Below are 15,709 nucleotides of genomic sequence, written 5' to 3' on the forward strand. Positions count from 1 at the left end.
TAGTGCAAAGGGTTGTGTGTTCCAGTGACCCTGAGAGCTATGCCCATGGGAGTTTTAACTCCTTGTAGAGCCACCCAAGTCAGACAAGTCAAAGGGTATTGACCAGATGAAAAGTAGTACATTGGTCTTCCAGGTTGGGGAGCTGAACAATGGATCAGTCTAGCCCCATAACAAAAATTAAGTTATAGAAAAACAATAAAGTAGCCATTCTGTAAAATAGCAGGATAGCCTGGGATGGTGGAACATTGTGCCCTAAGCTAGTGGTTTTCAACCTTTCCAGACTACTGTACCCCTTTCAGGAGTCTGATTTGTCTTGCATATCCCAAATTTCATCACACTTAAAAACTACTTGCTTACAAAATCAGTCATAAAAATACAAAAGAGTTACAGCTCACTATTACTGAAAAATTGCTTACTTTCTCATTTTATCTGAATGAAATTTTAGTTTGTACTGACTTCGGTAGTGCTTTTTATGTAGCCTGTTGTAAAACTAGGCAAATATCTTGATGTACCCCCTGGGAGACCTCTGTATAGCTGCAGGGTACATGTACCCCTGGTTGAGAACCACTGCCCTAAGCAATGTCGGACAGTGTAGGAAGAATTCAGAATAAAATCTATTAATCACCTACCTCTCTGTTTGTCTCTACCTAGCACACTCATCCCCATGTCACATCATCTAATCTATCTATTTCTCTTTTCTTCCTGTATCCATCTCTGTGACACTTCTAGCTAATTTATTTTATTTACGGCATGATAACCTTGGCACTGAAACATAGCTGGTTGTCTGACTTTCTCATAATAAGGGTTTGATTTAAACCACCACATTTTGGGCTTTCTCTTAAATCTCTGTGCACCATTGCTCATGTGCAACACAATGAGTTTTCCCAAGATCCCACCCAAACCTGATCCTACACACCCATGAAATCCACAAGGTTTCCTGGGAGAATAAATGGAGGAGAGGTCTGCTCTGAAAATACGGGAACTGCCTCCCTCTGCCCTGTCCCCCCAACACATTCCCCTGCCCTGCGAACCAACACCTCTCCCTGCCCTGAACCCCAACAGCCCCCTGCCCTGCACCCCAACCTCCCCCTGCCCTGTCCTCCCAGCATACCCCTGCCCTGTCCTCCCAACACCTCTCCCAGCCCTGCACCCCAACCCCTCCCACTGCCCTGCACCCCAACATCCCCCTGCCCTGCGCCCCAACACCTCCCCCTGCCCTGTCCTCCCAACACCTCTCCCAGCCCTGCACCCCAACATCCCCCTGCCCTGCGCCCTAACACCTCCCCCTGCCCTGCGCCCTAACACCTCCCCCTGCCCTGCACCCCATCCCTCTGCCCTGCACCCCAACACCTCCCGCTGCCCTGTCCTCCCAACACCTCTCCCAGCCCTGCACCCCAATATCCCCCTGCCCTGTCCTCCCAACACCTCCCGCTGCCCTGAACCCCAACCTCCCCCTGCCCTGTCCTCCCAACACCTCCCCCTGCCCTGCACCCCAACATCCCCCTGCCCTGCGCCCCAACACCTCCCCCTGCCCTGTCCTCCCAACACCTCCCGCTGCCCTGAACCCCAACATCCCCCTGCCCTGCACCCCAACCATGGCTTGGTTGCCATGGTTTCCCAGGCGGGAGGGGGGGCGGTGCTACGTTCCGGTTCCGGTTCCGGTTCCGGTGTCTGTGGCTGGCCAGCCCGGGGGGCGCTCGGGTGGGGTGAGTGTCTCTCGGGGCCGGGGCCCCCCGTGCGGGCGGCGACCTGGGCGCGGTTCGGGTGCTGCGGCCGGAGGCCGCTCGGGATCCCCGGGCTCGCGTGGAAGCTGGGACCGGCGCCGAGGCGGCCGCATCCGGGGTCGTGGCCGGGCCCCTCCTGGGCAGGCTGGGATCGGCCCGTCCCCAGCGAACGGGTGGGGCGAAGGGGGACCCCCGCCCTGGAGGGGGATAGGGGGACGGCAGCCCCCCAGCCCGGGGAGGGGTGGGGGGACGGTTCCCCCTCCCAGCTATGAGGGGGCAGGGGTGGGGGCATGGCCCCCGCCCCCAGACCGAGGAGGGGTGTGGGACGGCACCTCCCCTTCCCTCCCTCCCGCCATTGGGGGTGGCAGGATCCCTTACTGAGAGGATGTTGCTGAGATGCACCTTGTGCAATTAATTAACAGTACTTCATACACGTGAGATTTTGGCAAAAGTTTTCACAAACTTGTCCTTGGAGAGCAAATGCTCAAAGTAGCCCTGCCGCCTTCCCCCCCAAAAATCCCCTACATACTTTACAATTGTTATTTTTTGAAGCCTGTCTTCAAAGGAATAGTAATTAAAAATGTGATCAGCGTGGGACAGGACAAGCAAGGCCTGACCAGAGGAAATCTGGGCACATCTAGTAGCATTTTCAAGAATTCTGCTGGTGTGTGACAGTTTGCTGTTAATAGGGTCAAAAGCGATCTGGTTAAAATTTACTAAAGGACCGGCCCTTAGGATAGAAACAAATCGATTGCTCGGCACCATACACATCAATTGGAAAAGGCACAAGAAATGTCTGTTTAGAAATCTGTTATTTATGCTTTAAGTTTTGTGGCTTCTTTCCCCCCTAAATCTCAGACTTCACTTCAGTGGCCTCCCCGAAGAGCAGGTTATCTGTGTAGCAGCCAAAAACACAGTACAGAGCTCTCTAGCTCTGTGATTTAAGCTTCTTCAGGAACAGCTACACCCAAAATGTCACATCACCTGAAATTTATTGCCAGAACAGTGATGGTCCAGAATGGGAATGTGGATGCTGCTTACAGGACACTAAGCAGGTAAATGTTAACAGCTGTCAGACTCCACTCCAGAAGCGGCTGCATTTTACTGATGAGCAAAGTGAGTCCTCTGTATTTGTTTGTGGCAAATATTGTTAGGTTTGACTCTGATTGGTTATGTCCATTCAGATAAATTGTGATTTATATTTCTTTGCATACTGTTAGAGCAAAGAAACATTAGAGCAAATCACATACTCAACCCCTGCTAGGGGAGAGGAGATTTCTAACAGGTAGTAATAGTTTTAATCGTATGTGGTCTAGTGGTTAGAGCAGTGGCCTGGGAGGTCAGGAGTCTGGATTCTATTCTTGCTTCTGTCAGTTGAATGACTGTGACCGAATTGGATGGTGACACTTGAGAACACAGAAAAATCAGAAGGGGCCTTTAACAAGTGCTGGTAAGTGGCATTTTCTGTCCCCTGACTTTAAACTGCAGTGAAGTGGCTTTACAGGGCTATGATCCAGTTAGGCTGTTCTATGTAGTCTTTATTGTGCTGTGAGAGCAGCCTCTGAAACAAGCTGGCTGGCCCTGGGCAAGGCAGACCTCCCAAGCAAAGGGAAGAACTCATTAATCCTGGAGAGTCAGTGAAATGGACTTCAGTAAACCTGGGTTCATCATGTATGTGAAATGCACAAGGCAACCACAGTCTCTCAGTTTCACTTAACATTTTCATTTTGTCACATGAAAATGAGTGTCCCAATACTGTATTAATTAAAATCACTAAATTTAAATCTGTATTACTTACCTTTTCCCCTTGAAATGTAAACATTTAGCATAGATTAAAGCCAGTAAGCCTGTGAAAGGATGAATATTTCACATTGATCATTTGAGGGGGGTCACAAAATAAATGTGCATGTATTTAAAAGGTGTAGATGCCAATGAGTGGAAGGACTATTTTAGAGCAGCACAAAAGGGTTATAACTAGAAAATTGGGGTGACAGTTTAAGGAAAAGGAAAACATGGGCTGAATACTAGGAAGTATTTGCTGATATCAAGATTTTGGACTGTGACATTCTATAGGATTTCAGTGGAGCTCAGTCGTTTCAATTAGAAGGGACAATCCACTAAAAACTGGACTGGAGGGAGTAATCCTGCATTGACATTGGGGTGTACTAGATCAGTGTTTTTCAACATCCAGACCCTGAGATCTCCCTGACACAGTTTAGGAAGGCAGCAAGCTGGTCCCTGATATCAAAAAGGTTGAGAAACATTGTACTGGGTGGCCCACGAAGCCTTTTCCATATCCTATGAAAGAAGGATGATTTTGTGGACTAGAAACATGGCTTCATTTCCCCAACCTGCTGCTGATATATCATCTGGATAAACCTGTCCTGTCTGGCCTGGGTAAAATCACTTCTGTCTGCACCTCAGCTTCCCGCCTGGAAAATGAGGATAATGCCCACTTTGCAGATGTATTGGGAAACTTTGAGATCCTAAGATGGAAAGCATCAGAGAAGAATAAAATGTTAATGTTGTTCATGTCTATGAAGAATGGCACAGAGGTGGGAGGCTTAGTTTAGAACAGAGAGAAATAGAGTGTGGAAATTCAGCTGAACTTTAATTCTTGAGGAAATTGCTGTCATGCAAATTAAAATGATATAACTTGCGTGATGGCTTACAGCTTGGTCCTGCATTCCTTGTGCACCTCCAACTGCCACTGACTGAATTCAAGACAAGACCTTCAGCTTGCAGTATCTGTGTTAGAAACGAAGGTGTCCACTGTGTAGGGATAGTAAACTTTTTGCTGTGTTATTAACCCTTTACTTATTCCTCAGAAACAACAAACTAAATTGCTGAAGTCTTTTATCTCATTTGATCATTGGGCAGTGTCTGTATATTGGCCTGTGACACTTGCTTTCTTATTCTGAATAATACTGTGAAGGGATATTTGTCTTACCATGAGGTCTAGCATACATGTGCTAGCATGCCTTTGTTTGGAACAGTGGAAAGCATTAAGGATAATACTCATCAGATCTGGATGAGGTCTTAGTTCAGTGGGGAACTCTGTCTTGGGGAAAGAAATATTAATTTATGCCAAGCCTTTTCATTTCAAGATAAATTGTCAAGCCTTATGGCTGGACCATGTTTAGAATGTAATGTCTTTTTCACTGCCTTTCCCTTATTCTTCTCTGATCATCATTTGATTCTTCCAGGTTAATGTGAGTTCATTGGGCAGTGCTCTATAGTGTGGGTATGTAGATCTCCATCCATCAGAGAGGAGACATACCCTGGTGTATGTGATTTACAGTGTAAGCTGCTAGGGAATTTTTCTGTATTTGTGCATTGCCAAGTATATTGTCAGAGCTCAATAAATAATGGGCCTGAACATAGGAGCCAGGGTTCTGTGATCGATTTCTGGCTTTGACAAGGACTTTCTCACTGCTTGTGAGTCAAAATCTAGGTTTTTCCATCTGCAAAATGTAAATACTGTACTTTCCTTCTGTAGATTAACCAGTGTCTGCAAATGTAACATGCTGTATAATAATAATAATACTTTGTCTTTTTCTAGCACCTTGCATCTGAGGAACTAACATTAACTAAGCCCTACAGTTCTTTCCTTTGCCCCATGAGATGAGTGGTTTATCCCCATTTTACAGATGGGGAAACGGGTGGGGTGGGGGGGGTGAAGTGACTTGCTCGAGGTGTGTCAGAGAGTCAGTGGTGGAGCTGAGAATAGTATGAAGATCTGATGCCCAGTGATCTGCACTAACTGCTACACCGCTCTGCCTCTGGGGATTCCACTGAGTCCATGTTTGTGTATTTGAGGGTCCCTCATTGCAGGCATATGGATATATAGACTGCACTAGAATAATGGGACATGGGCTCTTGGGAGCATGGGCATTGTATCTTCTACTACGGTTGAGTGAGTGAGCCAAAAATATAGCGAAGCTTGTCTAGGGCTTTGTCTACACTGCCAATTGAACGATAAAACTTTTGTCATACACAGGTGCTTAACCCCCCCCTCCCCCCTCGGAAAGACAAAAATTTTGCCGCAGCAAGTGGCAGTGTAAATGGCTTGTGGTCAGTAGGAGCACTCTCCTGTCCACAACATGAATCCCGCTTGTAGGGGGTGGAAGTATTTTGTCAACAAACGTGCTGACAAACAGCGTTTACACTGCCCGACTTTTAGCAATACGGCTGTATTGCTAAAAGCTGTGTAGTGTAGACAAAGCCTAACTCACTAATGTCCCATAAGCCCAGCACATACATTTCAACATCGCCTTGCTTTGGGATTTTATTTGCTTTACTAGCATGTGGGTTTGTATCTTCAGTCACAAAAAGAAAAGGAGTACTTGTGGCACCTTAGAGACTAACATTTATTTGAGCATAAGCTTTCGTGAGCTACAGCTCACTTCATTGGATACATGCAGTAGAAAATACAGTGGGGAGATTTTATATACATATATACACAGAGAACATGAAACAATGGGTGTTACCATACACACTGTAACGAGAGTGATCAGGTAAGGAGAGCTATTACAAGCAGGAGAGAAAAAAAGCCAAAACACCTTTTGTGATAATCAAGGTGGGCCATTTCCCGCAGTTGACAAGAACGTGTTATTCAAAAACCAGTCGGAGAACATTCAATCTCTCTGGTCACTCGATTACAGACCTAAAAGTTGCAATTCTTCAACAAAAAAACTTCAGAAACAGACTCCAATGAGAAACTGCTGAATTGGAATTAATTTGCAAACTGGACACCATTACATTAGGCTTGAATAAAGACTGGGAGTGGATGTGTCATTACACAAAGTTAAACTATTTCCCCATATTTATTCCCCCCCCCACTGTTCCTCGCACGTTCTTGTCAACTGCTGGGAATGGCCCACCTTGATTATCACTACAAAAGATGTTTTTTTTTCTCTCCTGCTGGTAATAGCTCACCTTACCTGATCACTCTTGTTACAGCGTGTATGGTAACACCATACACCCATGGAGTGGGTGGGTGAGATTCTGTGGCCTGCACTATGCAGGAGGTCAGACTAGATGATCAGAATGGTCCCTTCTGACCTTAGTATCTATGAATCTATGAATCATTGTTTCATATTCTCTGTGTATATAAAATCTCCCCGCTGTATTTTTCACTGTATGCATCCGATAAAGTGAGCTGTAGCTCACTAAAGCTTATGCTCAAATAAATTTGTTAGTCTCTAAGGTGCCACAAGTCCTCCTTTTCTTTTTGCAGATACAGACTAACACAGCTGCTACTCTGAAATTCTTCAGTCTTGTGATCATACTGACCTCTGCTGGCTTCAAGTACTAAAAATCCAGAAGGGCAATATGTTTTCTTTGTTAGCTCTCAATCTCATTGTGACATTGATTCAGACACTGGCAACAGGCTTCAGTTTCTGTTAAGTACTTTGATCCCCTAGGCTAGTGTTTTAAGGGCAGGAGTGACAACTAAAATTGTTTCAGAGTAGCAGCCGTGTTAGTCTGTATTCGCAAAAAGAAAAGGAGTACTTGTGGCACCTTAGAAACTAACAAATTTATTTGAGCATAAGCTTTTGTGAGCTACAGCTCACTTCATCGGATGCATTCGGTGGATACAGTGTGGAGATTTATATACACACACACAGAGAACATGAAACAATGGGTTTTATCATACACACTGTAAGAGAGTGATCACTTAAGATGTTATGTGTGTGTTTGCGTGCTGTTAGGGTCCTCTGTTTGTGGTGTTCCCCTCCTATCCGATAATGAGACTGTCTTTGGAAAAGATTGGACTTTGGACCTGGGGTTTTGTTCAGCATAAAACCTCTTTTCTGCTGTGTAAGGCAAATACTTCATTTACCTGGGGCTGGTCTTGAGATCAGCTCTGCATCGTCATAAAGAAGTTTAGAAAAGACACCTGCTTTTATTTCAAAGGCACAGAATAACCTTTATTATCCCTTGCTATGCCCTGTTCTGCAGTGTGCCATGTATCTATTGGTCAGTCCCCTTCACCCCAGAGCTGGCTGCCTTTCAGTGGTGCTATACACATGTAGTTTGAAAGGTGCTGTAAAAATGTAAAAAGTTATTAATTATAGGGTTATGTTCCTAAATATTAAAGCCTTTTAAAGTCTCTTTTAAAGATAACTGGATAAATTAATGAAGGTTAAGTCCATTAATGGCTATTAGCCAGTATGGGTAAGGAATGGTGTCCCTAGCCTCTGTTTGTCAGTGGGTGGAGATGGATGTCAGGAGAGAGATCACTTGATCATTACCTGTTAGGCAGACAGGATACTGGGCTGGATGGACTTTTGGTCTGACCCAGTATGGCCGTTCTTATGTTCCCCCGTAGTCCTGATTTTTTATCTAGCTACCACTCCCAGGTAATGTGAAACTGAGAACTTTGCTGAAGTGTGGAGCTGGATTACACTAGAATCAAGGAAGTGGTGTTTAGGAATATGGTATGGCTCTGCAAAGTCACTTATTTCTGTATCCAAAGGATCCTTTTATGTAACAAGCTTTGCAAAGCTATGCTTAGTACTTCAAACCCGTGTATACATGGTGTCCTCTAGGCTGGCTCCATGCTGCACTGGGCTTCTTTGATTGCTGTGCTATTGCAGCACAGTGCATGCCAAGTTATAACTGGGTTGGAGCTGGCTGACCCTGGCTAGAGGGGACCTAATTACCAGCTGCAGTTGGAACCATTCGGCACTGATTAGCTCATTTAAAAAACATATTTGCAGCTCAGCTTCTGCCCCTCAGATCCTTGACTGCATCCCTTTTTAACAGCAGTCTACAGAATGTGTGGCTTTGTATTTCTTCTCTTGTTTCTGCGCCCAGCAGATTTGCGGGTCGTAGTTGTTGGTTTAAATATAGATTGGACGGCAGTTACACCACAAATGTTTGTTCAAGCCGTACAAAGGGCAACACGGTTTTAAAATGCCTGTGCAGCTGGTGAGCTGAACATGTGTATCTCTCAGCCCTTGCCCGTGGGACTCCCTAAGCGCGCGCACGATGTTACATAACAAGTGCTTGATGCAGGAAAACTTGCTGCCTTCAGATTGGCTGCCCTTTTGGGACAAGGAGGGGAACTGAAAACAACTGAGCTGGATCTTATTGGATGCTGGATGCTTGTGGGTGGGTTTTCCAGTCCATTGAAGACTATTTATCTTACGCTCGTTATCTGCTGACATACAGGCTGTGTGCATTGCCATGTGAATGCTTATGCTCTAAAAAGGCTTCTATTCAAATGTGAACTTTGTTAAAGGGAAGCTGTTGGATTGAAAAAATATTTTTTTAAAAAGCAAATTTCTTTATTTGTGATGCCAGCAGTACTTTACACTCTGTTACCTCAAGAGTAATGTTGTTTTAAAATCTAACGTATCTGTCATTATTTTTTTTACTGATGGGTTTTTTTAATTTGGCACCTCATTTTGTTTGGGCGATGAAAACTAACCAATCAATTTCATGTTTTTCTGGTCAGTTTCATTTTCTGATTCACATGCCCTGTCAGAGATGCTGCAGTGTTTGAGTTCCCAACACTGAAAGGACATTTTTAAATCTCAGCAAAAACCAGTTTTCATTGGTTGTTGTTTTTTTAATATAAACAAACTCTGTTGTTAATAATCAAGTTTGTAAAACCTTTTCTTTACAAGAAATTGCTGGCCTAAACTACTGTAATTGACAGTATCCCTTTAAAATCTGTAACAGGTTTGATCAGGGCTGTATTACTGGGCAGGTCAAGCATCACTACAGCATGTTGCTAAATCTGTATAAGCTCTGTCTGAATTAGCCCTTGACCTGCTCTTTGCTGATAAGAAATTCACAAGTAGACACATCAAGTACTTTATGTGAAAGGACAGCTAAACAGCAGTTTTCTCCAGGTAGTGGTGAAATCCCCCATTGTGCATTCTGATTTTCTTCAATCCTGAAGAATAAAGAGCAACAAAAAATGATCAGGCAGATGGAGGGATCAATTTCCAGGCAAAGATTAAGGCCCTGTCTCTGTTTTAAAAATAGCAATGTCTAAGCATGGCTGTGGGTGAACAGTATTAGAACAGGATTTATTCTTGTCCACGTGTATATAACAACATGTTCTCATCTATTTTGGTAAACCATGTTTAAACTCTTTAAGATACTTAGGCTAAAACATGGTTCCTATACATGTCTTTTTCTGTCCACACAAGCAAGAAAAAAAGTTTTGCATTTGTAGTGTAAGTGATCTTAAGTGTAATTTGGCTAAAAGGGAATGAGGTGTAAGTTGAAAGATGTAACCTCCCAGGAAGGAGAGGAGTTAAGTAGGGTGGAATAACTAGAGGTAATGGTTTAAAATTAAGAAAGGGAAATGCCTGGCTGAATGTCAAGGAAAACTTCCCAGTAGTGTGATATATTAGGCTATGGATTCATCTCCTTTGGGAAGTGGTAAAAGCCTCCTTGCTCAGCATATTGTAAAACTGGACGTCACAAACCACAAGTGGTTGGGCCTCAGCGTAGAGATGGGTTGGGTGGCTTAGTAGGTCCTTTTCTTTCTTCTGTTGTTCTGTGATTGCTCTGGCAGCGGAAGAAGGATGGTTTTGCACAGATATGGGAGCTAGAAGGTCTGGATTATGATCTTGGCTCTGCCCGATTCACACTGTGACCTGGGGCAAGTCACTTCCCCGATCTCTCTGCTTCTGTTTCCCTTCTCTGTAAAATTCCTCTCAATGTCCAATGTGTGCAGGATAAAGCAGAGGAAGCAGCTATTCCTGATCTTACTTTGGAAAAGCTGCAGAGTCTGATGTGACAAGATCTAAGCCTGTCTTTGACCAACAGCTGTGACAGGTAAATTCCTCTAGTGCCTGAAGGAGGAGATACATTCCTATGCTACAGTTATTGTTAGTGTCCTAAGCCACAGGCAAAACGGATCTCAGGCAATTTTATGTGAATTGAATTCTTATGCAGCAGCTGTATTTACACAGTTTAGCAGTTGGACTGGCTGATATCCAAGGGTCTTGTTAAAGGTTATTCAATGAAGTCAAAAAGAAAAGGAGTACTTGTGGCACCTTAGAGACTAACAAATTTATTAGAGCAGAAGCTTTCGTGAGCTACAGCTCACTTCATCGGTAACTCAGCGTTTGCATCAAGCCCTTTCAGCAACCACTAAATCACCCTGCTCCTCATCTGAGGCTGTTAAATGTGCCTGTAGTCTGACATGGCATATCAGAAAACCCACTATAGTCCTGCAAGTGCAATCTGTGGTTCAGAGTTTTCCTCTGACTAGCAGGCAAGGGGTGAATGCATGAAATAACGCTTTCCTCTTGTTGGTAGGGTATTTCGTGGAAACAAAGGGCTGGAAGGGACCTTGAGAAGTCATCAGGTCCAGCCCCCTGTGCTGAGACAGAACCTGGTAAATCTAGATAATCCCTGTCAGGTTTGTCCAACCTGTTTTTAAAAACCTCCAATGATGGGATTCCACAACCTCCTTTGGAAGCCTATTCCAGAGCTTAACTATCCTTATAGTTAAAAAGGTTTTCTGAGTATCTAACCTCAATATCCTTTGCTGTACATTAAGCCTATTACTTCTTGTCCCACCTTCAGTGGGCATGGAGAATAACTGATGACGGTTCTCTTTATAACAGGTCTTAACATATTTGAAGATGATCATCAGGTCCTCCTCAGTCATCTTTTCTCAAGACTAAATATGTCCCCTTTTTTTAACCTTTCCTCGCAGATCAGGTTTTCTAAACCTTTTATCATTTTTGTTGCTCTCCTCTGGACTCTCTCCAATTTGCCACATCTTTCCTAAAGTGTGGCACCCAGAACTAGACACAGGACTCCAGCTGAGGCCTCCCCAGTGCCAAGTGGAGCAGAACAAGTACCTCCCATGTCTTACCTATGACACCCCTGTTAATGATATTAGCCTTTTTTGCGACTTCATCACATTGTTGACTTTCATTCAATATGTGATTCACTAAGCACTACTGTACCACCCAGCTAATTATTCCCCATTTTGTAGCTGTGCATTTGATTTTTCCTTCCTAAGTGAAGTACTTTGCACTTGTCTTTATTGAATTTCATCTTTTTGAATTCAGACCAATTCTCCAAATCGTCAAGGTCTTTTTGAATTCTAATCCTGTCCTCCAAAGTGCCTGCAACCCCTCCCAGCTTGGTATCATCTGCAAATTTTACAAGCATATACTGCACTTCATTATCTAAATCATTAATGAAAATATTGAATAGTACCTGCCCCAGGATTGACCCTCGTGGTACCACACTGGATATGCCTTCCCAGTTTGACAGCAAACCATTAAGTATTCTTTGAGTATGGTCTTTCAACCTATTGTGCACCCACCTTATAGTAATTTCATCTACCGCATGTCCTTAGTTTGCTTATGAAAATGTCACGTGGGACTATCAAAAACCTTACTAAAATCAAGATAGATCACATCATCTGCTTCTCCCCTAGCTACTAGACCAGTAACCCTGACAAAGAAGGAAATTAAGAAAGTTTGGCATGATTTGTGCTTGGCAAATTCATGCTGGCTATTCCTTATAACGCTGCTATCCTTCAGGTGCCCAGATTGGTTGCTTAATAATTTGTTCCAGTATCTTTCCAGGTATCGAAGTCTGGCTGATTGGTCTATAATTCCCCAGGTCCTCTTAGTGCCTTTAAAAAGGGGAACAATGTTTCCCCTTCTGTAGTCTTCTGGGACTTCACCCCTCTTCCGTGTGTTCTCAGAGACAATTGCAAACAGTTCCAAGATTAAAAGGAGTACTTATGGCACCTTAAAGACTAACAAATTTATTTGAGCATAAGCTTTCGTGAGCTACAGCGCACTTCATTGCTTCACCTAGTTTCTTAGGTACCCTAGGATGAATTTCGTTAGGCCCTGCTGACTTTAATACTTCTAACTTATCTAAATATTCTTTAATGTGATCTTTCCTATTTTGACTTGCTTTCTTTCCCCCTTATTATTAATGTTATGTTGAGTATCCAGTCACCATTCATCTTTTTAGTGACGCAAAATAGGCATTAAATACCTCAGGTTTCTTGATGTCATCAGTTATTAGCTCTTCTTCCCCGCTACATAGAGAACCTACGCTTTTCTTCATCTATCTCTTGCTCCTGATGTATTTAAAGACCCTCTTCTTATAGCTTTTTGCGTTCCTTGCTAGGGGTAACTCATTTTGTGCCTCTCTGAGGGCTTGTCTTCACTGTTGCAGCTGTGCTGCTGTAGCACTTTAGTGAAGAAGCCATTAGGCCTGATATAGCTACTATGCCTTGAGAGGCAGTAGCTATATCAGTGGGAGAAGCTCTTCTGTGGCCTACACAGGGGGTTAGGTGGTTATAACTATGTTGTTCAGGGGTGTGAATTTTTCACATCCCTGAGCAACATACTTAAACTGATAGAAATTTGTAGTATAGACCTGGCCTGATTTTGTTCCTATATGCTTGTGCTATTCTTTTGTACTCCTCCTTAGCAATTTGTCTATGTCTCACTTCCGGCAGTCAGGAAACTTTTAGCTACAAGTTCTTAACTCTTATTCTGTTAAAATACATGGGAAATGGTTGAGAGCCACTACCTGAACTCTGGTAGGAGTCTTATTGTGAGAGAAGGGGACCGAGAGTTGACATCGCAAGGAAAACTACTGTAGGACAAGACTTACCTGCTCAGTTACAGAATGGGGAAGGACACAGTCCTGCCTGCTTAAAATGGATAGCTTGCCAGCAGTAATGCTGTTGAGACCATTTCCGTGAATAACTTAGCACAGGAAAGCAGCTGAAACAGACTTGTTGCATTCAGTGAAATGTATGTAAGCCAGCCTTATTGAGAAGGCCTTTTGTGTAGCAGAGTCTGTTCTCTTACAAAATGTGTCATGTTGTGGATAAAAGGTTCCTCATCTCTGTGGGGATGCACTGGGGAGGCCTGATCCAAAGCCCCTTGAAGTCAATGGGAGTCTTCCTATTGCCTGCCTCAGTGTCTGGTTCAGACTATATGTGGCCTTCTCTAATCTCTCTGCACTACTGCCCTCTGCTGAATAGCACATGTATTAGCCTGCAGCTTAAAGAGGAGAGAGACTGTAAAATCTAATAGTGGAGGTAGCTGCCACAGTCCCATTATTCGATGATTTTTTTTTTTACAGCTACCAGATAGTTTAATAACAAAGTTTTAAAGGGATTTGATTTTCCTCCTTGCAGTTCTCAACGTGCTTATAGGCACAATGTACGACACAGACCCCAAAATGAAGCCCAGGAAATACTCATCAATACAGGAGATTTGAAAATTGCATAGGGCCCATTTCTCTAGCTGAAATCACCCCTTTTTTTTTTTATTTGACACTTCTGGTGTTAATTTATAGAAATAAACAGTTAAGAAAACATCAGGTTTGTGGACAAATTTGAATCTGCAAAATGGGATATCATTTGTCATGAGAGGCAGTGGGGAGTGTTCATTATTTTTGCTGCTTAATAAATTATGCCAATTGTGCTGAAGTCACCTGTTGGTGCCGTTGACTGGGAGGGAGTGTGGATTGATGGTGAGAGCAGGGGGCTGAGAGAGAGGACTTCTAGATTCTATTCCCCTGATTTACTGTGTGGACAACTGACTTCACTGTGCTTTAGACTTAACGAATGTATGCTTGTAAAGCTCTTTATTATGCTCAACTGTAAGGCCCTCGAGAAATGCAAAATATGACACTTCATTAATTTCCTCAGAATTCTAACAGTGGATGGGATCATTGAGGATGCCAAGCGGCGCCGGTACTATGAGAAACCATGCCGCAAGAGGCAGCGGGAGACCTACGAGATGTGCCGGCGGATTTATAACACAGAGATGGCCAGGAAGATTGCATTTCTAATGAGGAAGAATCGACAGGACCCCTGGCTAGGCTGTTAGGTCCAAAGAATTACCATAGCTGGGGAAACAGCCCAGTGACTTCTTTTTAAAAAACAAAAAAAAAAAACCAAAAAACCCCCCAAAACACACCACTGTCAGATCTGATCGCCTCATTGCTAGTTTCAGCCAAGAGGCCAATGACTGAATGAGTCATGGAGACTGATCTCCCTTCTTCACCAGGGCAGGACTGAAGGACATCATACCATAGAATCTCTGTTTCTGAGAAGTTGCCATGTTGTGTCTTTCTATCTGTTAATAAAGTGACCATTTTAGCATGTTGTCCTGCTGTTCTTGGGTGACACAAACATAAGGAAACTATATTAATTCAGAGTTTAGAATTAGCTTTCCCTTTTGTGAACAATTCCTTTAAATAGTGCTTGCTGCTCATTATAATTAGAGCCCTGTAAATCCGCCGATATCTGCAGAGATCCGCATCCGTGAATGCAGATATCCATGGACCATTTTTGCAGATCTCGGGTGGATGGGGATTCAAATTTTGTATCTGTGCCGGGCTCTAATTATAATTTCCTACTTGGCAGTTCTTGTGAAAATAGGGAAAAACCTGAGTTAGGTCTGATTTATTCCAGAATAAAGATGCTGCTGCAAGTATTTTCATTCTCCCTCCCTTTATTTTACTCTCCATGGGTTGGCAGTAAAGGATGTGGATTATGGAATTCGTATACATCATTTGCAGATTATTTTTAAGACAGTAGAGGTTCAGAGCCTTATTCTCATTTATGCTGTGGTCCCATTATTTAGCTCCGGTAGTGAAAAGGGGCCTTAAAAAGAATGTAAACATATTTCCACCCACTTCCAGGCCTCTTTACACTGACAAAATAAGAGTATAAAATAAAAACAGGTCCTCAGAGTCCTGGGAGAATACAGCTGCTTCTGTTGTGTTTTAACTTAGTTTTTTTTTTTATGGAGTTTCCATCTAATTTTCTCCAGTTTTTTTTAAGGTTCCTCTTAAGCAATCATGTCAGAAAATGTCAAAGTTAAGCTTGCAGATATAATTTTCAGACCCTCCTTTCCCTGCTTCTGTAAATGCTTTCCTGAATATGATCAATCCTGTTTTTCACATAATTATACTTTTTCTGACAATCTTACACACATGTAGTATCTTGTAAT

The 15,709-nt window shown here is 43.4% G+C and overlaps 1 protein-coding gene across 2 annotated transcripts; it reads left to right on the forward strand.

The window, feature by feature from the left end:
* Nucleotides 1-1,629: 1,629 nt before the first annotated feature.
* MRPS21 (mitochondrial ribosomal protein S21) lies at nucleotides 1,630-14,856 on the forward strand. Of its 2 annotated transcripts, none has more exons than XM_038383307.2 (3): nucleotides 1,630-1,706; nucleotides 2,583-2,779; nucleotides 14,401-14,856. In XM_038383307.2, the coding sequence occupies exons 2-3, from the start codon at nucleotides 2,697-2,699 to the stop codon at nucleotides 14,579-14,581; spliced, it is 264 nt and encodes an 87-aa protein (XP_038239235.1). In that variant the 5' UTR covers nucleotides 1,630-1,706; nucleotides 2,583-2,696; the 3' UTR covers nucleotides 14,582-14,856. The 2 variants fall into 2 exon arrangements, with proteins under 2 accessions (XP_038239235.1, XP_043358107.1); XM_043502172.1 differs by lacking the exon at nucleotides 1,630-1,706 and adding an exon at nucleotides 1,876-1,897 and having other exon boundaries at nucleotides 2,576-2,779.
* Nucleotides 14,857-15,709: the final 853 nt, after the last annotated feature.

Source organism: Dermochelys coriacea, chromosome 24 (assembly GCF_009764565.3).
Source record: "Dermochelys coriacea isolate rDerCor1 chromosome 24, rDerCor1.pri.v4, whole genome shotgun sequence".
Taxonomy (NCBI): Eukaryota; Metazoa; Chordata; order Testudines; family Dermochelyidae; genus Dermochelys; species Dermochelys coriacea.

Coding starts and splice junctions, on each gene's coding strand:
- MRPS21 (XM_038383307.2), top strand. CDS start 2,697: ATGTCACATCACCTGAAATTTATTGCCAGAACAGTGATGGTCCAGAAT. Junction 2,780..14,400: donor GCTTACAGGACACTAAGCAG/GTAAATGTTAAC, acceptor TAATTTCCTCAG/AATTCTAACAGTGGATGGGA.